We start from the raw sequence: 23110 nt of genomic DNA on the forward strand, positions 1-23110 counted from the left end.
TTCTATAAAACAAACTAAGGGTGTTCTAAGAAAACAGTATTGTGTATCTTAAATCCTTTTTTTTCTTTCTTTAAATTCTCTGGCCATAGAGACTACTTGTACCAAGGTGTGCTATTTAAATTACAGGTTTCCTGCTGCTTCTCTCTTTATGTTTTTCTTTAAATCACAGATTGATTTGCTGGTGATGTGTTAGTACTCATCTTCAGGTGTAATCTTCATCCCACCATTGGGGAAAACTGTTTAGAAAGCCCGCAAGTGTCTCTCTAGGTACCCATTTTCTATTGAGACCAGTACTAGACTGGTCCATAGTAAGACTACTATTCCATCCAATTACACCAACCCTTTTTTTTTTTTTTTGCAGTACCAGGGCTTGAACTCAGGGCCTACACCTTGCGCCACTCCACCAGCCCTTTTTGTGTTAGGTATTTTTGAGATAAGTAGTCCAAACTTACTTGCCTGGGCTAGCTTCAAACTGCAATCCTCCAATTTTTGCCTCCTGATTAGCTAGGATTGCAGATGTGAGCCTCTGGTGCCCGGCTACACCAACACATTTTTATTTTTTAATTATTTAAAATTATCTTTCTTTGGCCTGTGACCTGAATTATAACAATAGCTGACACAAACAAAATCCTAGAGAAGGTCCTTTTTCTTCCTTTCTTTTTTTAAATGCATAGGTAGAAAAACAAAACAACAAAAGCCCTTCATGACCGCGGTTTCTGTTAAGCGAGATCCTTTTCACAACTTAGTGTTTGGTTCATGGATATAGCAAGTGTACAATGTAGTATTGTTATCTATAGACACAGTGTTGTATAGATCTCTAGAACTTACTCATCTTCCATAACTAAAATTTTATGGCCATCTAAAATAGTCAAACTCATAGAAACAAATAGAATGTTGGTTGCCAAGGACTGGGGGAGGGGAAATGTTGAGTTGCTAATCAGTGGGTAGTCAGTTTTTTCTACATTGCATAAAACTTGGCCATCATTGTATGCGATTATTTGTACTTGAGGTAGAAAGAGTGATTTTGGTGACTTAATTCTACCATGAAGAAGGAGTTTTCCTGCTAACACCTATACTATACCACTATTCCTGCCCCTAAAAAAAACAAACAGGAAAAAAAAACCTCCCAAAACTACTATACACAAACTCTCCAAAATTTTGGGAGGATCAAAGTATGGAGGGGGGGTATGGTTGGGAATCTCATTCCCACTAGGTTGTCTACTCAGGTTAGGCAGGATTAAAAATGCAAACAGTGATCAAGATGACTGGATACTCTTGGCCTTTGTTGGTGATATTACTGAGGTTGTTTATGACTATTCACTAGGTACCTCACAGTTCAACCTTCCAGCCTCTTTTCCCCAGTAGGCTTTTAGTCTCTCTTCCTGCTTTTCTTCTCTAATGTCTTTCATTCTTCTTCACCCCCATCTCCTTTACTCCATTATTTTCTCAGGGCTGGGCTTCAACATCGTCGGTGGGACAGATCAACAGTATGTCTCCAATGACAGTGGCATCTACGTCAGCCGAATCAAAGAGAATGGGGCTGCAGCCCTGGATGGGCGGCTCCAGGAGGGTGATAAGATCCTCTCGGTGAGAACTGGCTTCGGCCCTCTTTTTTGTACTTTGATCCCCAAACCCATGTTCAAAAACCACAAAACAGAGAGGTAAGGAAGTGGTGTGGGATACAGAGATTTAAAACCCACAATTTTTGTCTTTCTTTCATTACTTTATCACTTTTCTTTTGTTGATTAAAACACTAATTTGTGTCTTTTCTTGGGAGGACAGCAGCCCTTATGGATTTAACTTAGTTTCAAAGGAGGAGGGTAGGCATTAAGGTTAGACTGTTCAGTCGTAGAGCCCTTTCTTACCCAATAATTAAGGTAAAAAATTGGATTGCGGTTTGACTTGGGAAACCATCAACTGTGCTGTCATCCTGCTAATGTCTCTTATTACATAGTAACCATTAATTTTATTATTTTTCTGGAATTTCTTCAAGGGGAGGGACCAGATCTTTTTCTACTTCTTATACCTTAGCACAGAGCTCAAAATATCTTTCATAAATGAACAAGTTTAGGAAATTCAGACAAACCCAGAAAGATAGCTGATAAGTACAGATTCGCAGATTCCTTGTCTTAAATTAGAATAAGCCAAACATAAATAAGAATATAGGCAAAAGAATTTAAAAACTATTAAAATGCACAATATATCTCTTGCCTTACTTTCCATTTCTGTTCTAAATGGAACAGAAATGTATTGCTATTGGTGCTATCTGTTGCGACTGGGGGAGATTAGACCATTTTATGTATATATATTTTTTATTGTTGTACTTAGGGTAGAATGTGACATTTATAAAATTTCTTACAATATATCATAGTTGAATTCACCCCCTCCATCATTCTCCCCTATCTTTCCTCCCCCAATTCTTGGAATAATTTCAACAGGTCTCATTTTTCCACTTATAAACATGTGTACAGAATATTCCCACCAGTTAACCTTTAGAGATAGCTAAAGATGGTCAGCTTATTATCTGTATGAAAACAGTATAGATGATTGGTATAAAGAATGGAGACGTGCTGAGGAGGTGAGATATTATCTAAGATATTTCTGTGAGTTAGAGCTGGCTTCAAAGAACTAGACATAAAGCAAAATTTGAACTAGAGTAGGTGTCCCTGGCAGAAGCCTCTACGTTTTTCTCCATGTGAGCCATGGACCATGGTCCGATGGACTGAGAGGAGATAACTATTCTCTATTTTCTCTTTTGAATTGAATAGCAGTAGGGCGAAGTTGGGGAAAGACTGAGGTAAATGAATGAAATACAGACTCAAACAAGTCTTGATTAGGAGTCTTAACAGACTCAAAAGACTTGATTTTGTACCTATATTCATAAGATAGATATATTAGTTTAAAGATTTTTATTAAGAGTTTTGTGTTTTCCCTTTTGAACGACCAGTGATTAGAAGTCATATTCCTGAAATCCTGGTTCTCTTAGTTGTTAGCTTATTGGACACTTCTCCAATATTCAGCCCATTTGGTAGCAGTATGTGGATGTAGAGATAAAAAGGAGAGAAAAGAATTCCTACATTTTCTGCATTTGTCATCCGAATATTTGAGTTTGGGGCTTAGTTGTATGGTGTTTGAATGCCTCTTTAAGAAGACACACTTAGCCAAGTATGGTGGCACATTGCTATAGTCCCAGCACTCAGGAAGCAGAGGCAGGAGTTTGAGAATCTGAAGTAGGCTGGGTCACATAGTGAGTCTGAGACAGCCTGAGATACATAGCAAACCCCTGTTTCAAAAAATAAATAAATAAAAACTAAAAAAATAAATAAATAAAGACACATTACCCAGAAAATCAGAACGGGAAGCTATTAGATCTACATAAATTAACTCAAGAATCTTAAGTATGTGTCCAAACTGATCCAGAATATAAATATAGTATCATGGGTGGCATTATTCCGTCTATTTCATTGACTGCTTTTGTCATGTTTCAACCCATTAAGCTTCTCCTCTTTATTAATTTGTGAGGTGGGGACAATGATAAGCCATCGTTCATCTCAAAAGGATATTGATGAATTTAGAAGCAGATTATTTTCTAAAGCTTCCATGAGAAAGATATTATAAAAATATGAACCAACTTGGCAGTAGTACAGTAAGGAAAAATTACAAGTGTGTTGTTAACAATAGAGCATATTAGTATTTTGACATACAAATCACAATCTCTCCAAATACTGGAGCCTAGGCTCTCTAGATAAAGAAAGATTTGCCCAGTACAGGGCTTAAGGAGAGAGCTGTATTACTTGAAAAGCTTCAATTCATGGTAAATTGTTGCAAAATGAAAATTATGAGACGTTTTTAAATACTAAATGACAACTAGCTTGCTAAGAACTTTAAACTTCATCTTTTAAAATAGTAACCCTATAGGATAGGTGTGATCATTATACGCACTTTGCAGGTAAGAAAACTGAGTCTGTGATGTCAAACAGCTTGCCCAAGGTCACAAAGCTAGTGTCAGGTTACTAAAATTTTGGTCTGTCCAAATTTGGAGCCTCTGCTCTTAACCGGTATACTATATTGCCTCCTAAAAGGTAAATGAGAAGTTGAGATTAGTTAGCCTAAAAAGAAAGTTGCATGGTAAATTAACAGTAGATGGCTTGATTAGTCTTTCTACAAAGGATAGAATTACAGAGGGAAAAAAACAATCGTAAACATCAGTGTGAAAGAATTTATTAGATATAATCTGAGATGAATCTTGTGTGGGCTGCTGCCTGACAAAGAAAAATTATTGGAAGGACTCTTAGCTTTTAAAAAGAACTGTAAGGGGGCAGGGGAGGTGGCAGGGGTGACCTAACCAATGTACAGTGTAAGACTGTTGAGAATCATAATGAATCCCCCCGTACAATGAATATATACTAATAAAAATTTGAGAAAGAGTGACAAGAAAGAAAATAAACAGGACTGTAGGTTAGTGATGGATGGTGAGAATTCATTGTCAATGAAGAGAAAAATAGTTGACCAAAAAGCTCAGGTAACCCAACTTTAAAATTTATAGCAAAGAGTATTTTACTTTATCAAAGTAATATAAGAAATATTTAAAGATATGTAAGATATTAAACATTACAAAGATATAAGATATATTACAAAGAATGATATGTTTCTGTTCTAGCCAAAAAACATGTGAAAGAATAGAAGGGAAAATGCCAAAGGATGGAAAGATAGAAGACATATACAGGGGATATAATAAAGAAAAGAAAAAAGATGGAGCGTATACAAGAGGAAAGGATAGCATAATCTTTCCATCACATCGGGTCTACGTTTTTTGACTCCAGTTTCCTCTCTCAGAGTTTGCTCCCAAATTATTCTTTCTAGATCCCTTTCCTTTTTTTTTTTTTTTCTTTAATTTTTCTGGTAACTTTGGTAATCAAACAAAAAAGTGTGCTCGTAGCACACATCCATTTTAGGTGACTAACAGAAATATTATTAAATAATCTGTAAGTTTCATGTAAGTTATTTGACTATTGATTTAATCTTTCCATTCTCTTTAAATAATAGCCATGTCTAAATTTCAAGTTCTAAAAATAAATGACTACATGACATATAATGCAGTTTCCTCTTTTCTCACCAAAAGTGAAATTTAATTTTTTATAATCACCGTGTGGTTTACACTAAAAAAATTTTTTTAGATATTCAGAATAAATCAGTATAAATTTTTTTCTGAGGTTATGTTGTGTCTGAAGCAAAAACACGCATTAGTATTACTGGAAGAATCCAAAATTAGGATAAGGGCTGGAAATTCCTCACCCATTTTTCATTTTGTGTGAGTGTGTTGGTGAGATGATTTGATACTGGGATAGGTTACCTTGGAAGCTGGGGCATTTTCTTTTTGTTAAAAAATGTAAAATAACTTCCTATTTCCTCTGCATGTCTACCTAAGTAAAAGGAGATAGCTTATTAAGAATAGTCAATCCTGAGTGAGCTCTGCGTTTTTATGCAGCTCGGGGTGATGTTGCTGATTTTATGCTGCATAGGTGAATGCTCCATTTTAACCAAACCTCTTACAATAAACAAAATGGCATAGATTGGGCCAATTCTTAATTGGATGAATGAAAGAATTGGTTAGTCATCCACAGTAATCAACTGTTGTACTTGACTGGCCTTCATAGCACTGTGCCAGGTACTGTGGAAAGTTACAAAGAAAATGAAAGACTGGTTTCTGCCCTTAGGTTAGAAATCAAGAAAAGACTCAGCACAAATGTTCATCTAACCAACTGAAAAGATATTGAAATTTATAGCGGAGTGCTTTAGACAGAGTACCTCTATGAAAGAGAATTGTCTTCTAATATCTGAATCTCTAGCAATCTGGCCTGTAGCAGGAACAGGGTCTAATTTAGTGAATGAATATTCACTGAACTAAATTCAACTATTCATTCAACTATTGGTTGGACCTGATTAACTGGGTGTTAGATAACCTATTTCTTTTTATTCCTTCAACTTTAATTTTAAAAAAAATAGGCAAAAAATACGACTCATTCAGGATTGTGGCAAAAAATGTAAATATCTAGAGCGTAATCTAAGATTAGTACTCATTAAAGTGGATGCATAGGAGGAGGATGACATTCTGAGGCTAGCCCCAGACCTGAAAAATTAAACCCAAAAAAAGGGGAGGGGAGACTGGGGTGTGGCTCTAATGACAGAGCACCTGCCTAGCAAGCCTGAAGCCCTATGTATAGGTTAGTGTTTTAAAGTAAAGACTTAAAGCTAAGCCTGCTTAGTTTGAATCCTGGCTTTGATACTTCTGTGTGAAAGCTAAATGAACTAATATTTGTGGAATGAATACACATTTTATTATAATAATAAAAATGTTAAAAATTGCTAGAATTACTACTCTAGCAAAGATTAATTGAAGTTCAATATTCCTACCATGAATGTCATAAAATGACACAGTTATCCCACTTGCATTCATATTACCATGAAACTTTGGTGCTGATGACTCTGATATGGAGTTATGACATGATTTAGCATTTGCTGACATGGCTGCATCTTTAATTTATTTGAATATCTGTAATAGAAAATGCCTATATTTTTGCAATGAGAAATAGTTAACACATGGGCTGAATTATTTAAGTGAGCATTCTTACTATAATCATACCTGATCTCTCTACTAGGCATTAACTAGAAAGTTGAGTCATTGAGAATTTATTGTGAAGTTCCTCCCCTTTGGCATATCTATCAAGAAAACCAAAGGCATAATCCGAAGTGAAAAACTGAAATCAAAGTCCCATCAGTTAGAAAACCCTGTATTTATTTCTGTACTGTAGTTAGCAAGACTGGTCCCTTTTAAGATCAATCTTGAAAGACGAATAGGAGTTTGAAAGGGAATATAGCTTGAGTACAGGAAGGAAGATAAGAATATATTCTAAGTCCCAAGGTCAGTGAGCTTCCTGGCTCAGCTAGAGCAGAGGATATATGAAAGGGAGTAGTAAGAGACTAAGCTGAAAAGGCAGGTTAGAGCCACTTTGCATATCAATGTGAGGAACCAAGCATGCACTCTTTCCTTGCTCCCCAGTTTTTGTGTCTTGAGCAGTAAAATGATACTCACAGAATTGTAACTGAAGAAAGATTGATCTGGAGACATGGTGTTTGTATAGGTCAGATGAAAATTTAGAGGAATTGGATCAGAGAGAAGACAATTACAGAAGTTCAACTAAGAGTATCCACAGCCTAACATAGTCCATAGGAAAGAAAATAGCATAGAGAGATGGCATTGTGTTAGATTTTAGGATTTGGCAAATATTATATGTGAAGATTAGCAGTACAGTGGGTTTAAAAATGTTATTAAAATATTCATCTGAAAGGATGGTAGTGACAAGGAAGTCAGGTTATTCTGGTTTTGTGGGAAGTTATGAAGAGGCTTTGGATATATTAAATTAGAATCTAGCAGAATACCCAAGTATAGGCATCCAACAGGAAATTAGCAAATCACAAAAGTAAAAGTAGGATAAAAATTGGGAGTTGTTTTACAGATTGTGGTTAAAATTGTGATACATCACCATGGGGGAGAAGGAAAGAAGATGGAGACTGACAGTGAAGTACACTTATTTACCTTAGGGAGAAGGAAAGGAGAGAAGAATCAAGAAAAGAAAAATTTAAGAACTAAGAAAACTAAATGTTCATTATTCACAATAAGAGAATTACAAAAGGGAAGAGGTGGTCTGAAGACTGAGACAGGGCCATAAGAGTTGGTGATTGGCACGCACAGGAAATCAATGTGAGTCAACTCCCTGTATAGGTATCCTTATCTCAACCAGCAAAAACCCTCGTTCCTTCCTATTATTGCTTATACTCTCTCTACAACAAAATTAGAAATAAGGGCAAAATAGTTTCTGCTGGGTATTGAGGGGGTGGGGAGAGGGAGGGGGCAGAGTGGGTGGTAAGGGAGGGGGTGGGGGCAGGGGGGAGAAATGAACCAAGCCTTGTATGCACATATGAATAATAAAAGAAAAAGGAAAAAAAAAAGAGTTGGTGATTGGAAGTCACTGCTAACCTTCAGGAGAGCATGTTTTTCCCTCCCATTTTATATGAGATTGCAAGGGAATAAAGAGGGAATTGATGCTGAGGTGGTAGAAGTAGTGTTTACCAACAGTTCTTTGAACAGTTTTGTGGTGAAAGAAAGAGGAGAGAAGATGGGAAGAGTGCAGCTATGAGTTCCAAGAAATACTGTATTATTTTCTTTATAGAGAAAAATGATTTTAGTTGAGAAGGAGCAGCAAAAGATAAAAATTAAGGAACTAGGAAAATGCCTGTCAGTTCTATAAGGAGACTAGAAGAACTATAATTAGGAGTATCAGTGGATAGGAATAGCCTTGATAAAGGAAGAGTTCAGAGAACTCTTTCCTAGAGGAAAGGAACAGTTAGAGGGTTATCAATAAACTTTGAGGGAGAAGGGAAGAAAAGAAAGAGTGTGTTAGATGCCCTTAATATTCTCACTAAAGGTGAGACAAAGGAATCTGTTGAAAAGAGAGAAAGTTGGATGGGGTTTGATGGTGGAAAAGGTGTGAAACAGATACTGCTGGATATTTATTGGTGAGTTTGCTGGTGGAGTTAGTAGGGTTTTAAGGATGAGCTAGTGTTAGTTAATATGGGATCTATAGTAGAGAGTGACTGTGTCTTTCTCCAGGAATATCCAACTCAATGATGGCAAGGAAGGTAGATGCAGTATATTGCCCAGGCCTTGAAAGATGACAGAAGATCTTGGGGATGAGGAGTTCTAATGACTTACCAAGTGCTTTACTGGTATCCTAGATGGGTACGGATACCAGTAAAGTGTTAAAAGATTAGGGATTTTGACAGGTGCCAGTGGCTCACACCTGTGATTCTAGCTACTTGTGGGGCTGAGATTGGGAGGATTGTGGTTTGAGGCCAGCCTGATCAACTAATTCTTGCAGCCGCACCTCCAAAAATACTAGAGCAAAACAGACTGGAGGTATGGCTCAAGTGGTAGAGTGCCTGATTTGCAACTGCAAAGCCCCAAGTTCAAACTCCAGTCTCACCAAAAAAAGTAAAATAAAAAATAAAGGGTTGCAGACTTTGATGAAGATAAAGAGGAAGAGTATGAAAAGAATAGAAATTATGATCAGTTTTTTAAGATTTCGAGATGTTGGAGCCAAAGCATGTCCAAATATGTCAGTTGGTAGCTAAAGTGGAATGGAACTGGAAACTATTAATTTGAGTAGCAGTCTATAAGGCAAAAATATTGGTAGATTCACTCACCAAGGATATTAACAAGGAGACACCTAACAGAGAATATTATGAACCTCTTGGAGAAGGAAGATTGTGACAGGAAGATTAGAGGATTGAAAAAGTGAATGACTTAAGCTTCATCTGAGCAGAGGATGGTGAGTCAAGATGGAAGAAGAGCAGTGTAGAAGGATCAGTGAAATGTGAGAGTACTTTGATCTTCCTTCTATTATTTAAAAAAATCTGTCCTAGCTACTTCACTCACTAGTCTGCCTAAGCTTCAGATATTTCATCAATGAAAATACTGTATTACTTCATAGGATTATTTGAGAATTAAATTTTATAATGTATGTATAATATGGAACCTATCAAATATATGAAATGTTATTGTTGCTGTTGCTATTAATGATGATTGTGACATGTATAAAAGATGTGGGCTGTGTTGTGTCATTGGGTGCACCATAGGATTGATACCACTTGTTACCAGTATGACTTCTAACACCAAAAAGTACTAATTCACGTCTGTCACTTCTGAGTGGTAGGAATGACCAGAATTATTATTTTTTTTTTTTAGTAAATTTGAGGGGGATAAGAATATCCAGGAATCAAATGAAATTGTTCACAATAGAAGAAGCCCAATAAAATTGGCTAGTAGAGTATAGATTTATACCCTATCAAAATTTGAAGGAAATTTTCGTAGAATTATTTCCAGGATAGAAGGTGGAAATGGCAAGGATTAGGAAAATAAAGGATAAGGTGATAACCTAGAAGATCATATGAGCTATAGGGAAGCAGGCTAATGTTCATGGAAAACATATAGTAACAGAATATCATGTGTCTAAACAAGGCAGGCTTGAACCTAAGAAAAAGAAACCACTTTATTTTAACTTAGATTCTCTTCAGATGGCTCAAGGAATCTCAGTTGTAGGAAAATAAAATTGAAAATAAAGCAAGTTTATTTCTTCAGTTTTAGCCAACTTTGCCTGTACTCCTAGCCCTTGGAATCTTCCCCGAAGGAGTTTGGTGTTTTGAAATGTTTGACCATACGAAAGTCAAGTATTAACTTATGAGAGTTAGCCTTCTGCTTCCCTCACTACTCTTTCTTGCTGTTTTTGACAGGTAAATGGCCAGGACCTAAAGAACTTGCTGCACCAGGATGCTGTAGACCTCTTTCGTAATGCAGGCTATGCTGTGTCCCTGAGAGTTCAGCACAGGGTAGGTGTCCCATGCAGCCAGATTCTTGGCACCAGGTTTTTGCACCATTCTTACGGATAAGTTTGTGGGTGTACTGTGTGTTTTATTTTGTTTTTTACTATCACTACTTTAAAAGAGTTGTCTTTAAAGAGCACAGGCAGGGGTCATCTGGTACTTCTTATCATTCACATAAACTCGTAACAGTGTGCCCATAACCTTGCTCCTGCCTTCAAGGTAATAGTCTTTAAAGATAGAGCTTAATCAAATAAAAATAGATGGGGGGACAGACAGAATCACTTTTATTTCCTGTGAGTGAAGGGACCATGCCTGTCCTTGAAAACTTATTTATAAAACCAACTTATAAAACTCTTGACTACAAAGGTGGTACATTTTCTGGCTCCCACTATCAGGATTTTCTCTATCACTGCCATGATCTTACCAACCCAGTGACTTTTGACCAAAACTCTAGTGCTCAAGGGGGAACTTGAGAAAAAAAAGGAAGTGGAATTGAGAATTCAGCCATGGTAGTATTTATGCTTGCATCTGCAGGTTCAATCAATCTTCCTTTACATTGCTGTTTCTTCTTGGTACACTGTTTTACTCTGTGGCTGAGTGAGGATTGGCTAAAGAAGATCTAGAGCAGCTAGTAAAAAAGTGCAGAAGGCAGCTGGGCATAGTGATGAACATCTCTAATCCCAGCACTCTGGAGGCAGAGGCAGGAGGATTGTGATTTCAAGGCCAAGGAAGGAAGGAAGGAGTAAACCATGAAAGATATTTGAGAAAACGGCCAGGGTTGCAAACAGAATGTGAGTGTGATGGATTAGTACTAGTCATCAACTGCTTCTGTCTTGGTTCTTCTCTGTTTCTAAAGCAGATAAAGGCAAGTAAAAATATGATACAGGATTAAAAAAAAAAAAAAAACATGGGAAGTGATTTGTAATGTTCATTTAGGAAACATAAATTTAAAAAAATAAATAAAACGGACCACTGGTCAAGGAATTGGCATAGCACTAAAAACCATGTCTTCCTAGTGAGCAACACCCTCTTGGACATCTCATGAAGAAATACAAGAAAGATGTAGAAGGCTAGAGATGTGGCTTAAGTGCTAGAGTGCCTACATAGCAAGCACAAAGCTCCAAGTTCAAACCCCAGTACCATCAAAAAAAAAAAAAAAAAAAAAAAGATACAGAGATGGAACAGAGGGTATAGTAGGTAGTTTGTTATATAGTAGGTAGTTTTGCCTTTCAGATGGAGCTATCAGGGTTACATGGATTGTAAAGAGGGTGTTAGTCTAACTGAAACAAGATGGCACCCAAATTATTGCAAGATAGCCATTAAAAATTGATATTAAGAAGGGCATGGGGGATAAAAGAACTCTTATTTACTGTTGGTAGGAATGTAAACTACTCCAGCCATTATGGAGGTTTCTCAAAAAATTAAAAATAGAACTTTCATATGATCCAACCATACCGCTTCTTGGTGTATGCCCAAAGGAACCAAAGCTTACTACAGAAGTACCTGTAATACCTATGCTTATCGCTGTGTTACTCCCAATTAGCCTAACAATGGAATTAGCGTAGGTGCCCATTAACAGATGAATGGATAAAGGAAATGTGACACATCCACCCAATAGAGTTTTACACAGCCATAAAGAAGAGTGAAATTGTATTGGTTGCTGGAAAATGGATGGAACTGGAGATAATCCTGTGAAGTGAAATAAGCCAGTCTCAAAAGACAAATATTGCATGTTTCCTCTCACTTTTAGAAGATAGGGGGAAACAAACAAACAAAAAACAAGGTCATGAAAATGAAAGGTGGACTACTAGGGAAGTGGGAATGGGTAGGAAGGATGAGAAAGAGCAATTGAAGAGGTGAGTATTATTAAATTATACTATATGCATATATGGAAATGTCATGATGAAACTCCTTACCTTATACATTTAATTTATGCTAATAAAAAAGGAAGAGCCACTCTGAAAAATAGTGACTAAAATGAAGAAAGACAGTATAGCTACAAAAGGAAATATTTAGGCAATAGAAAATTATAACAACTAGGGTATAGTTTATTTTTACTTACTTAGCTCTGAATCTTCAACTTCTATTCTACATAGGTCTTACCTTTATCTCTGTGTAGAATTACAGATTACAGATTAGTGCATGAACCATCTTAGGGAAGAAGAGGTACCTTCTGGGAATTGGAAAGCATTTCTAAGTAATGACATTGCACCTGTTTTGACATTGCCTGGATTTGCTCTTACTGCATTGTACTGACTGATAATCTTTGTAGGTAAACATTTCCAGAAACGTTTCCGCCTTTCTGTCCCTTTCCCTGTTCAGTAATATCCAGGTTTCCCACAGAATTAGTAAGTTTCATCTTGTATCTTTATTTTCCTGATAAGAAGCATATACAGTGAGATGGAGGCAGTATAGAAACAGAAAGAAATCATCTGACTTGCCCTCCAAGATACCATTAAGTCAACAGCACTGCAAGGTTATATCCTTCCACATCAGAGTTAGTTTCTTCCCAAAGACTCTGTGACACTGATACATCACTCAGGACAGAGAGAACTCATGCTAGTAAGTTCTGTGCATTTATAGCTTAGGTGGTCTGTAATCCCTCAGTGACATATTAACCTTGGCATTTCAGTTGTCACTACAATTAATTTTCCTTCATTTCCAGTTACAGGTGCAGAATGGACCTATAGGACATCGAGGGGAAGGGGAGCCGAACAGTATTCCCATAGCTATGGTGCTACTGCCAGTATTTGCCCTCACCATGGTAGCAGCCTGGGCCTTCATGAGATACCGGCAACAGCTTTGAAAGACTCGCTCTGTTCCAGTGCTCCCAATGAACTTACATTTCTGTCACCCTCCTCCCTGCCACTTTCCCATATCTTTCCCTCTCCCTACATAGCCAACACATAATTTAAAGTGACGGATTCCCACCCAGAACCTTGCTGTTCACAGTCTTCAAGTCTTCATATTTTAATGGGAGAGTAAAGGTATTATTTGAAGGACAGCTGAAGAAAAGACATACTTGGAACAAATGAAGAGTTACATATTTTACTAGGACTACCAATAGAAATTCAGCTACTACCCAAAGAGGGAAAGATCCAGTCTTGTCACCGTGGATTATGCCTTTTTTTCATAGCTGGCATATTTTGAAGGTCAGCTGTATGACATGAAAGGAAGAGAGGATTTTTCTTTTTAATGATCTTCCTTGGGAAGTGTTTGTGGCCTTTATTTAATTTCTAACTACATACCTGGGTGCCTATATTGGACACAGGAGAATAAGAAGAGTCTTAAAAAAAAAAAGTAAATATATATAGTACATATACATATGCATACATGCTAGTATAATGTTGAATAGCTATGATGTTGAGGTAGCGTCATAAAATAGCTTTGCTGAAGTTAATCAGTTGAAAACACTTTGAGGTCTACAGAACAAGTTTTACCAATCTCTGAACTACTTCTGTGGCTTTTGTGTACCTCACAGTGCTGTTAAAGGATTAGCTGGGATGGTTGGAGTCAGGCCTGTGGCCATGGGGCCAGACCAAACCAGCAAGAAACTGAAAATATAAATGATGGCACTTCTGGGTAGCACATTGAACCCTCTAGGCTGCTGATCAGTCTTTCTGGTTTCTGGTACAGGCAAAAACTGAGAGATGGAACTGTCTCCCTGGTAGGATAAGCATGAAATCAGCTCTGCTGCTAATTTAGTTAAGATGAGAAGGACTAAAATTACTAGTTTTTTTTCCCAAAGGCTCAAAACACTTTTAATTAGTTAATAAACTATTTTTCAAAGGAAGGGAGGAAATAAGTTTTGTTTTAGGGGGTAGGCAAAGTAGGTGGGTATTTCTGTGGAAAGCCAGGTGGAAAATATGGATGAATGGGTGTTAGGAAATACCTGGGATGCTAGTGAGGTGGGAACCATTGTGTTCATGTTGTATTTATGTTGGTTTTGAAGCACTGAGGATAGCTGAACCAAAGCTAATTTTCTGATTTTAAGAAAATCATTTCCATCCTCCAAATGTACTGGGCAGACTATGGATTACGATTTAAGATTATGTGGATTTTTCCTGAGGCCATCACTTATATCCAGTTTTTAGCATAGACAATCTAGCAATTACTTAACAAATCAGCTTTGTCAGTCACTACATTGTCTTCATCCTGAAGGGCTTGTTTTGCTCTAGTTGGTAAGAAAACATTTAAAACGGAATTTAATAGGGTAGTGTCAAGATATATTGCAGACAGCAAAAGAGAAAAGTTACTGAGAATTGGGTCACTTGAGAAAGTTCTGTGGAGGACGTGGACAGGTTTAAGGACCCTTCAGGAGCTCATAGTCTACATAGGAAAATTCATAAATAGGTGATCATTTAATAGTATATCATCAGGTAATAATTAAAAAATAGTAATAGAAGAAATGGAAAGGGGAGGCTTTTAAAAATAAAAGGTTCAGTAAAACTGTGCCTCTGGGGAAACTGTTGATAATAGGGAGAAACTTGTTTTTAAAATCCTGATATAACTTGTTCCTTTCAACTTGAACTATTCGATGCTTTTTGAGTCTCATTAAATAACCAGACTCATTGTAGGTTCCACAGAGAAACACCAATAGTATTCCAGTTCTCATCTCAGCCAGCCCTGCTGGAGGCCCAACCTCTGGTGCCCTCCTTATATCTGATGGTGTGTGTAGCAGCTTACCTCCCAGAATTCACTTCGGGGTTTAGACATTAATTCTTTAAGACTTTGAGACATACAAAGTGAAGCAAATGGCAAAGAAAGCTATTTAGTGTTTTGTTTGTTAATATATGTAAATTTAAAAACATCTATCTCGTTGGTAGAATGTTTGCATTGATCGATAATGGGTATTCTGACTCATAAATAATTTAGGGTTTTTTTTAGAAATTAAATAGCATTTAAAGAACAAGATGCTAACGTTTTAGGGAGGTACGCTATTCATGTATATTCCTCTGATTCTATGGAAAACTTAAATTATTACTGTAGGTGAGGTATCAGAATCCATTACAGCTTGCAAAAAAAATTTCTGTACTTTATAGATTAAATCTAGTATTTCTATTACTTTATATATAATGTTCCTACCACCTAAATTATAATGTTAAAAGACTTGATAATTGAATATAGGTATTTTTAAGACCCTATACTTAAAACATTTCTTCTATTTATCATTATGTACTATATATAATCCTAATAAATATTGTTTGCTCGTCATATGTATTTCATTTTCCTGCAAAGTTTTAAGATCTGTATGAATGATTTAATGTAATTAGTTGGACCATCCAGCCATGTATAATGGAAAAAGGGAGCTTATATTTGTTACTGCATTCTATGCCAGGGATATACCAAAACTCTAATTGGTACACTATTTGTTCATGTCTACAACTGTGAGATCTAAGTATTGCTATAAAAAGACTAAAGATGAGAGAATAAATTACTTTCCTATGATTAACAGGTGGCAATGATGGAATCAGGATTTAAACTCAGGTCTTCAGGTGCCAGCAACAGTGATATTTCCTGGATGCTAGTGGTCCTGGGAACTTGTTAAAAAAGCAAATTCTTGGGCTTCATCCCAGACCTGCTAAGAAGCACCTAGAAAACTGTTTTACTAAGGTATCTGTTTCATGCAAAAGTTTGGGATTCACCAGTCTTTGTTACTAGTAATCCCTTTTCTTAGTTTAGAACACCTGGGGAGCTTGTGGAAGTTCTGAGACTTCACACTAATCATCTGATGACATTTGCTTTACCACTGCATGAGGCCCAGCTCCAGATTCAGTTGAAAATGGTCTATGGCATTTAAACATAAGCATTATTTAAATTATTAAATTACATACAGACATCGCTCCAGCCAAAATCAAGAACTTCACTTGGGCAATTTCAGAACCCAACTCTCTGAGCTTCTGCCCCAAGTGTAGAATAAGAAGAGCATTCTTTCCACTCCTAATATGCTAAGGACAAACCAGTTGACCCTCTAGTAAGACATATGGTTAGTGAGTATTTCAGCTTATGCACCAATAAGGCCAAATCATAGAATATTGGTGCTAAAAGTGAACCAGAAAGATTCTAGGATGAATCTATCTTAAAGATGAGAAAATCAGGTTCAGATAGGTACACTAACTTAGCTTAGTCAGACTTTATACTGTTACAGAGGTGCCTTTTTTATGTCATGTTTCTGTTTTGAATGTGTTTGCTACATGAATATACTCAAAACTACCCTTTAAAAAAATCTCAGTCCACTTCCATCTTCTGTCTTTGGGTTTTGAATCAAGACTAGAAGAACTGATAGACAACTGAAGTTATTGAAAGCACCATGATTGGAATGGGAGGGTTCACTGAACAGTCTGAGAAAGACTTGATATCCAATCAGATGAGTTCTAATTACAGTAGTAGAGATATTTTTTGGTCATAAAGAAGCAATTAAAAATATATTTAAAGAAATGAAAGAAGGAACGATAGGCTGTTAGGAATGTGAAGAAGTAGAGTTCATGTAGTTTCATGTAGAGCAAATAAACATTTTATTCTAGCAACCTTTAGTGGAAATTTATCTTTGATACATGAGGATTTTTCTCTTCATTCAGCAAATAGCTAATGAGTGTCAACTGTGTACCAGGTGCTAAAGACACAAAGATAAAATACAGTCACTCTAAGCTGAAATAGCTTAGCATCTGAAAGTGGGGGAATCTTGATGTTAAAGTATTTTTCTTAGAGCACCTAGTAGTAAATGTTTGAGATGTTTGAAGCTCCCCACCTGTCAACTACAGTAGGTTTAGAGGTAATTGCTATCCCAGGCTTTTGCTCTTCTTTTTACTGAAAATCTTTTTTGAGATCAGCCTTCACATACAAAGGACAATTATGAGCAAAAAGAATACAGTGTTTTAAGGAATTCTGTTCTGGTGGGCACCAAATTCTTAACTGCTGTAGATTCTTGTATGGTGTTGATACTTGTGTATAGAATATAAAACACATGATTTACTTACTTGATGCACTTGATGTTAATATAAAAACGTATATAAGAAAACATTGCTGCTTTTAAGGATCAAGTTATAGTAAACACTAAGGCCTATTACAATAAGGTTTCCTTGTTAATATTCTGTTTATTTTTGTACTAGGGGAGTAGGAGGAGAGGGGAGAGGGCTGAAGTAGGTTTTTAAATGCAACTTAATAATTAACCAGCAGAGTCATTTGCAAAAACTTTATAAACTTTAGCCACAGGAATATGGGATAATCTTTCTTTCTAGTTTTCAGATTTGCAAAGGAAGACACAAAATTGAATCCCATTTTAATGGTGTATCTGCAGTGCTGACTTGAATGTGATTTTCCTATTTATGAATTCATGTGAATTTTACTTCCAGGCCTTGTTAATTCTTAAAGATTATTTTCTTGTTTTGTTTCCTTTCTACTTTATTTTCATATCACATTGCATCCCTACATGTAAACAGCAGTCCACTTCTCATGTCAAATAGATAGATGCCCAATGGTAGCTTGGAAAACATGTGGACATAAAGCCATATTATTACCTGGGAAATATGGGTACAGATTAAATATGTTAATGAGGCTATGAAAGTCTGTGATAATCTCATGCTTTGCTATATGATACCAGATACAGCAAATGAGGTAACTGTGTCAACCTATGCCTATTGAACTATGGTATTCAATAAAAACTTCTTGAATTTGTCATTGAATCTTTACAATCTTTTTTTTTACATTCTTTTGGAGACTTGGTTAAATATCTCTATATTTTTCTACCACCTTCTTAGAGTAACTCCTTTGACAGGACAGTGGAAAAAAAGAAAAAACCTAAATGTCAATTTGAGACATAGCTTTGACATAGGAGATAGGGAATAGGACACTCACATACTGCTAATAATATAATTGGCTAACAGTTACTGAGTTCTCATCAGTATCCCAGCTATTGCTCTAAGCCCTTCACATGTATTCATGTAAACCTCACAACACCTCTAAGATGATTTTTGTTATCCCCCATTTTACAAATGAAAAACATAATGAGGTTAAGAAATTTGCCAAGGTAGTTATATACATGCTTGAAAGCAATTGCCAACATTTACTTGTATCTCCTCTATCCCCTTATGAAATATATAGAGGACAGAAATAGATTTTTGCCACAGGGTCAATAGGGGCCTGTCAGAATGATGACCACTAGCCTAAGTTAGTTTGCATGTAGCTACTGATATAAAAAGACAGTTTATATTGGTTATTATTAATCTATCATACAGGTTAAGCAAAGTTCACAACGTATTGTGTGGTACGGGGGCGGGGCGGGGCACTTCAAGGGTTAGAAAAAGAAAAGGCTGCAGCTAGAGCAGTGCAGCAGAGCCCAGAAGCCAGTGGCTTGCTGCTGAGGTGAAGGCTGGGGCTTTTTATGGACACTTTAACTCTGGGTTAGGGTAAGTGTTAGGTGGCTTCTTTCCATTGGTCGTGGATTCACATGCACATGCTCTCTTTGATGAGCTGTTCTGTTTGCCCCTTATGGGAGGGCGGGTAATGTTGAGAGCAACCTATCTATCAGCCCTGTAGCAGATTTTTGAGACCATGTATCTCCTCCTCAGTGTAGGGCTCATAGTGCTCTCCATGGGGATCCTCCTGTTCTCTGCCTCCTGAGTAGCTGGGATTATAGGCATGATCCACTGCCACCTGAGGCAGCTATTTTCTTTCTTGATGGGCAAAGGTATTGTGTTATCAGTCACATAACAAGCCATTGTAGAACTTAGTGGTTTACAGCAATAATATTTTAATAATTCTTTTTAAAGATTCTGTCAGTTGATTATTCTGTTGGTATTACCTCATGAAGCTGCAGTCATGCAATGGTTGAAAATGGGTGGTTCAAAATGGTTTATCTCAAGCGCCTAGCAATTTGTGCTGTTGACTGGAAAGCCTTTATGTTTCTCCATATGGCCTCTCATCTTACAGTAGATTGAGCTTCTTCACAGCTTTGGGAGTCTTGAAAGCTTTCCAAGAAGGCAAGTCTCAGTGCAAAAGCATTTATCAGGCCTTTGCATTTATCATATTTGCTTATTAACCAAAGCAAGTCACTGTCGAAGGGGACTTCCATGCTACCTACTGATGGAATTAGTGCAAAGACTTTGGGGGCATTTTTAATCCACCACAGAAAGAAACCAGACTTTAAAGACCACAGGTCAGTAAACATTTTCTTACAAACCCACATAGTAAATATTTTAGGTTTGTAGGCCTTGGGTCTTTACTCTTAAAGCAGCTATGGACAATAAGCAAAAGGGTGTAACTGTGATACACTAAAATATTACAGTGTGTGTCACTTAAGAGGGAAATGTTCTATGCATCATTAGTCAGTTTTGTCACTGTACAAACATCATGAAGTGGATTTATGCAACCCTACAAGGTATAGCCTATTTATCCTAGGCTACAAACTTGTATAGCATGTTACTAAGCAGCCACATATCTAAACATGGAAAAGGCACAATAAAATTACTAGGTAATAGGAATTTTTCAGCTCCATTATAATCTTTTAGAACCACTGTCTTTTGCAGCTCATTGTTGACTGAAACATTGGTATGCTGTACATGTCATAGTGACAAAAGCAGTAGTTTCTGTCAGTCTATTGTTTGAGGTTCACTGCCAAGAACTTTTGGAGGTATTGATTGATTTACAGGAGCAAAAATAAGAGGAGAAGTCTCCCAAATATCCTTTGAATCCCAAGTTGAAGAACATTGACACATTTCCTAGAATGGCTCTTTAAAAAAAAAATAAGGCCTTCAAGAAGAGCCATTGAAATTCTAACAAAAATTTCCCCTGTTGTAATTTTGGAAATGAGTTGAATGGTGATCATTGTCGGACTTAAGTATGAGCACCAATCATGGCCAGAACATCATCCCAGACTAAAGGATTCACATAAAAATACTATCTGTATTAAGTATTCACTTTATAGAAGTTCATTTAATGTTTAAAATATACTTGATATATCAATTATATTTCCCTATTTTAAAGATGGAAAAATAAGACTTTAGAAATGTGAAGTTACTGTCTCCAGTTAATACTAAGTTTTAAGACAGTCAAGATATAAAACCAGAACCAGAATGTTCTGAACATGTGTCCTATGAAGAGCAATGAGGTTTGGTCACATATGCCCAGATCACTGATAACTTCACTTTTCCTTACCTCCAACCATCTTTCTCCATGCCCCCTACCACCTGTTTCTTCACCCTATAAATACCCCTAAACCTTGTCCCTGGGGAGGTGAATTTAAGACTTGCTCTTCTTTCTCCACATGTGACTGCCTTGTAAATAAACTCCTTTTTGCAAAAGTCATCATTTCAGTGATTGGCATCATGCACAAGGCCGAAACAGGCCTGGATCACTAACATTTGATTTTGAAGTGGTTACTTCAGGAGAGGGTTTCATTTTTGAGGCATCACGTTCTACTGTGATTAGATGTGCATTGTGTTTTGTTTTAAGAATGGATGTACATGACACTTGACTAAACTTTTCTCTTAAAACTAGTTAGTTATTCAAATGCAACACAAAAATGCACTTACAGGGGGCTGGCAGAGTGACTCAAGTGGTACAGCGCCTGCATAGCAAGTGTGAGGCTCTGAGTTCAAACCCAAGAACTGCCAAAAACAAACAAGTGCACATGTAGGTAGGCCATTTTTTAATGGTTTCCTTTTCACAAAGTTTATCTTGAGATTAAAATATACCTACTTTTTGTGAAACATTTGTCTTTATATTTCTAAATAGAAGCTTCTCAGGAAAGTTTTGTTTTGTTTTGAGACAGGGTCTCAGTATATAGCCCAAGCTGGAAGTTTTTGTGTAGCCTAAGCTGACCACAAACTCAATCCTTCTGCCTCAGCATTCCAAGTGCTAGATTATAGGCACCACCCCTGGCTTGGAAAATTTTCTTAAACAATAAAGTTCAATAAATCCTGTTTTACCATTGACATATTATAAAAGCACACATCCCTACACCTAAAGAATGCCCTTGACAACATATAGAAAAATTTCAGGTGGCAATTAGAAGGTGAAATTTCCTGCTCTGTTCTAGTTAACGAACTTTGTTATGATCTATGTAATAGATCTTTGAGACACTGCCCTTAACTTTGAATTGCTTTTAGATTCATTGGTCTGTACTGAAGCGAGCTCTAGTTACTCTTGTACAGAATAGCTACCTCTGATTCTCTCCAAAAGGTACAATGCAGAGTTTGGTTTGGCCTGGGAATCACTAATGGTGAATTCTTCACTACATAGGATGATATGGGAAGCTCTGGCGACTTCATTTGTTTTTTCAAAACATTACAGATAATGAAGAATGAAATTATATTGTTTGCCGGAAAATGTATGGATCTATAGATTGCCATGGTAAGTGAGATAAGCCAAGCTCTGGAAGACAAATACCACATTTTTGTTCATATGTGGAATCTAGACCTAACATAATATGATTGTAAAAGGGAGACTGGAGAGGGGGAAGCAGCTAGACAGGGAGAGGGAAAGGAGAAGGTGATGGGGATGAATATGATAGAAGTACATTATGTATGTCTGAAAATAGCATAATGAAACCAACAAAAAACTTAAAAGGGAAGTGGGATGAGAGCTAAGAAAGAGTAAGGTACATGGAGTGCATTTGATCAAAGTGAATTATTACCATCAACATCACCTAGAAGCTTGTTAGGAAAACAGAATCTCAGGTCCCAGCCCTGACCTATTTAATCAGAAATTCTAGTGATTGACCCAGCAGTCAGCATTTTAGTAGTTCTCTAGAGGATTCTGAGACACACTGAAGTTTGAATTCACTGGGACAGAGGCATGGGGGGAAGAGGATTAGTGATTCCAATTTAAGGTTTATAAAGTAGAAGACAAAAAAGTCTCAGAGTTGGAGAGGATCCATGAAACATCCATGAAAGTCACAGGAAGAGAGAATTTCAAGAACAGTCTATAATATTACCAAATGCTACAAGAAGTTTAGTTTATTTAGAATATCTCTAGTACTTGACAAGCCTCAACCTTTTGGAATTTCATTTGCTCACTTTCAAATGAGTCTAGCCTGGTGCTAGTGGCTCACACCTATAATCTTGGCTACTGACTGAGGCAGCAGAGACTGGGAAGATGACAATTCAATGTCAATCTGGGCAAATAGTTTGTAAGACCCTATCTTGAAAATTCCCAACACAAAAAATGGCTGGTGGAGTGGCTCAAGTGGTAGAATGTCTGCCTATTGAGTGATGAGGACCTGAGTTCAAACCCCAGTTTGAATACAAAAAGTGTGAAGTCATGTGCTGCCCCAAATATTATGAGGTTTTTGAGTGAATTAAATAATACATGTCAGTGGCATTATAAAACTAAAGATTCATGAAGTAACTAATCTTTCCATACAATAACCATCAATTTTGGCCATAATTCTAAAACCTAACCACAGTGCTAAAGCTCTCAAAAAGACTGTTTTGTAGCAATGTTCCCCTGTACTTGTATGAGTTAAATGCTGGTAGAGAGGACAACTGAATAACTTACCTAGATATGGAGAATATACTAGTACCCAGAGACTGGCATGGGTGGTAGGGATGCCTTGTTTTTCTGGATATAAATTTTTGTATTTTTCCATTTATATGACATTTAAAGTGATTGACTCAACATTTAGAATTTTTTTGGTAGTACTGGGATTTGAACTCAGGACTTCATGCTTGCT

The 23110-nt window shown here is 36.8% G+C and overlaps 1 protein-coding gene across 1 annotated transcript in view; it reads left to right on the forward strand.

Annotated features, from left to right (window-relative positions):
• The window catches only part of Synj2bp (synaptojanin 2 binding protein), a 42649-nt gene extending 24527 nt beyond the window's left edge, over positions 1 to 18122 (forward strand). The window contains exons 2-4 of the mRNA XM_020174835.2: positions 1451 to 1587; positions 10351 to 10446; positions 13106 to 18122. Coding sequence (XP_020030424.1) covers positions 1451 to 1587; positions 10351 to 10446; positions 13106 to 13246 — 374 coding nt within the window. The 3' untranslated portion in view covers positions 13247 to 18122. The remainder of the gene's footprint in view (positions 1 to 1450; positions 1588 to 10350; positions 10447 to 13105) is intronic.
• Positions 18123 to 23110: the final 4988 nt, after the last annotated feature.

This window comes from Castor canadensis, chromosome 3, assembly GCF_047511655.1.
Source record: "Castor canadensis chromosome 3, mCasCan1.hap1v2, whole genome shotgun sequence".
Classification (NCBI taxonomy): Eukaryota; Metazoa; Chordata; class Mammalia; order Rodentia; family Castoridae; genus Castor; species Castor canadensis.